The sequence below is a fragment of the Galeopterus variegatus genome, unplaced genomic scaffold (genome assembly GCF_000696425.1).
Source record: "Galeopterus variegatus unplaced genomic scaffold, G_variegatus-3.0.2 Scaffold7804, whole genome shotgun sequence".
NCBI lineage: Eukaryota > Metazoa > Chordata > Mammalia > Dermoptera > Cynocephalidae > Galeopterus > Galeopterus variegatus.
Window position 1 is genome coordinate 6,903 of NW_007733915.1, and position 2,762 is coordinate 9,664.

At 40.2% G+C, this 2,762-nt stretch overlaps 1 protein-coding gene across 1 annotated transcript in view; it reads right to left on the reverse strand.

The window, feature by feature from the left end:
• Positions 1 to 256: 256 nt before the first annotated feature.
• LOC103607883 (NACHT, LRR and PYD domains-containing protein 9-like) overlaps positions 257 to 2,762 on the reverse strand; it is a 49,392-nt gene continuing 46,886 nt past the window's right edge. Inside the window, 1 exon segment of the mRNA XM_008592345.1 lies at positions 257 to 404. Within this exon segment, the coding sequence (XP_008590567.1) occupies positions 257 to 404 (148 nt within the window).

Genomic DNA, 2,762 nt, shown 5'->3' on the forward strand with positions numbered 1-2,762 from the left:
GCACTCATTTAAAGTGTGTGTTCTTCTAAATACTACAAGGAAGGATAGGAATTCTAAAGAGAGGAATAGAGGTCTGAAGCAAAGACAAACAGCACATATGCACTGAATCACATTCCACAATCATTGCCAGACCACTGTAAGGGAGTATCCCTGAAATCACAGCTCCCAGGGCCATGATGTGCAGTTATGGGACAAGGTGTGTCAGGAGAAGATATTCCCATTGTGGCCAAGAAAAAGCTTTTGTGAGAAGATTACTTCAGGGCATATCCCATCGGATAAGCATACCCTTAGTAGTGTGCTCGTCTTTAATCCAAGGTTTATGTAAAATGGTTAGGTTAGGATTTTTCTCTTCCACAGATGCCAGCAGCATGTGTGCCTCCTGGCCAAATGCAGATTTGTCCAGCCTAGAAAAAAAGACAGTAAAATTTACTGTACACATGATTTGCCTCTGTGCATCCTGATGTCTACTTCTCCCCTTCATTCTTCCTTGGAAATGACTGAGAGAAATGAATTTTGAAAGAAAGCACAAATCTTGCCTATAGAGTAGGAAATCTTACTTATACTGTACAGTGAAAGTCCATATAAAGAATATATTGGAAATGACTGAGAGAAATGAATTTTGAAAGAAAGCACAAATCTTGCCTATAGAGTAGGAAACCTGACTTATACTGTACAGTGAAAGTCCATATAAGCAGGTTAAGATTTAAGTTGAAAAAGATTGAAGTTAGATAAAAATGACAACTTCCATTCACTGGATATTTTCCCAGGCACATTATTCCTTATATGTAACGTGTGTGTGTGTTTAAATTTAATGTATTATGAACTTTTCTGAAACATATGGAGGAACTAGTATAATGAATTAATGGGCCCATCAATAATTACCAATTTTCAATAGCTATCAGTATTCAGCCTGTTTCATTTACATCCCACCCACTTTTGTGAGATAGTTTAAAGCAAATGCTACACATAATTTCACCCATAAATATTTTGGCCGTTCTTGTTTATTTTTGCTGTTCCTAGTTCTGTGCTATTGTCTCCTGAATGACTTTAATAAAGCTGATTTTTATGTTCACCAATAACTTATCAAGTATTTTTATGAATTCTATCTTACTTAACTGGTCAGCATTGAACATAGTTAATCACACTTTTTTTCTCAAAATATTTTTTCCTTAGCTGTTGAAACACAACTTTCTCCTGGCTTCTCCTATTCTCTTATCAGCTGGTCCTCTCATTTTATACATTAAATATTTTCTGTATCTCTATGAATTCTAAATGCTGGAGTTTCCAGGTATCAGGGAAACAGAAACTAAGAAGTTCTCAAATAATTGGTAAGACAGGAACACAGGTTTTTCTGAAAGAATATGTGTGGCATTCCCAATACTTTCTTCTCCCTACACCCTCACTGTGTCTGTCTTTCTTGCCTGGGGTGCACAGTCATGTGCTTTTTTCATGTCCAGTTATAAAAGGGTGTTGAGAAGTGTTGGCAAGTCACAAAAATTCATAGACATTTTGACACAGTAGCAATAGGAGTGATAGTACTTTTGAATTTCCAAAAGTAGGGAAGATAGTTAAATTCTCTCTCAGCCATAGATACACTTTGATACATAAGTTATCTAGTAAGGACTGGTCTGAATATTTGTTACCACGGAGATGATATGTTTTGGCTATGAGGATGGTGGTTGAATAAGACGGAGACTTGATAAAAGTTATGATTTTATAATGCAAATACTAAATATCTGACCTGTTCCTATAGGAGCTGGGCCTCTTTTCCCCTGGACTCATTTATCTCTTACTCTGCTATACCGCTGCTCAGGACTCCTCGTCAGCCCTGGAGAGCACAAAGCCTGGCTCTACCTCAGGGCCTCTGCACTTGCTGTGCCCCCCTCACCTGGATCTTCCCTAGATATTCAGATGGCTCCTTTGAACTCCACTCGGAATTCTCTTCAAAGGCCATTTTGGGATTATTTCCTATCAAGCATAGTGGTCAACAACAGAGTGTCTAAAGCCTTCATGCTTACTTTCAAGTTCTCCCTAAGAACTCCCTAGCCATGTGCCTTCAGGCAGAACCCCTCCTCTCTGAGCAGGTGTCCTCATCTGTAATGTACGGTAACATGAGTGCCCCTCAGGGGCTATCGTGAGAATATGAGCGAATGCACTTAGCATGCTCAGAGCTGTGCCTGCTCTTTAACTTCTGTTCACTTCAGCCCCGTGACTCTTCTGCCTCTTCAGCCAGTCATGCCATCACTGGAGCACTCCTTTCCTGCCTCATGATGCTCTGTGCCTGCAACCCCAGAATTTCTCAACATCTCACTCATTTCCTTACACATTACTCCTCCCACCCCCAGTATAGAATAAAGGGCACAAGGGCAAGGATGTAAACCACTTCATTCATGGCCACGTCTTCATCAAGTCATCTAGCAGGCATTTAAATATTCATCCTACATGGCTAAAATCCAAAAGACTCTGAACAATAAATGCTGGCGAGGTTGCGGAGAAAAAGGAACTCTCACACATTGTTGGTGGGAATGCAAAATGGTGCAGCCTCTATGGAAAATGGTATGGAGGTTCCTCAATCAATTGCAGATAGATCTACCATAAGACCCAGCTATCCCACTGCTGGGAATATACCCAGAGGAATGGAAATCATCAAGTCTAAGGTATACCTGTTTCCCAATGTTCATTGCAGCACTCTTTACAATAGCCAAGAGTTGGAACCAGCCCAAATGTCCATCATCGGATGAGTGGATACGGAAAATGTGGTA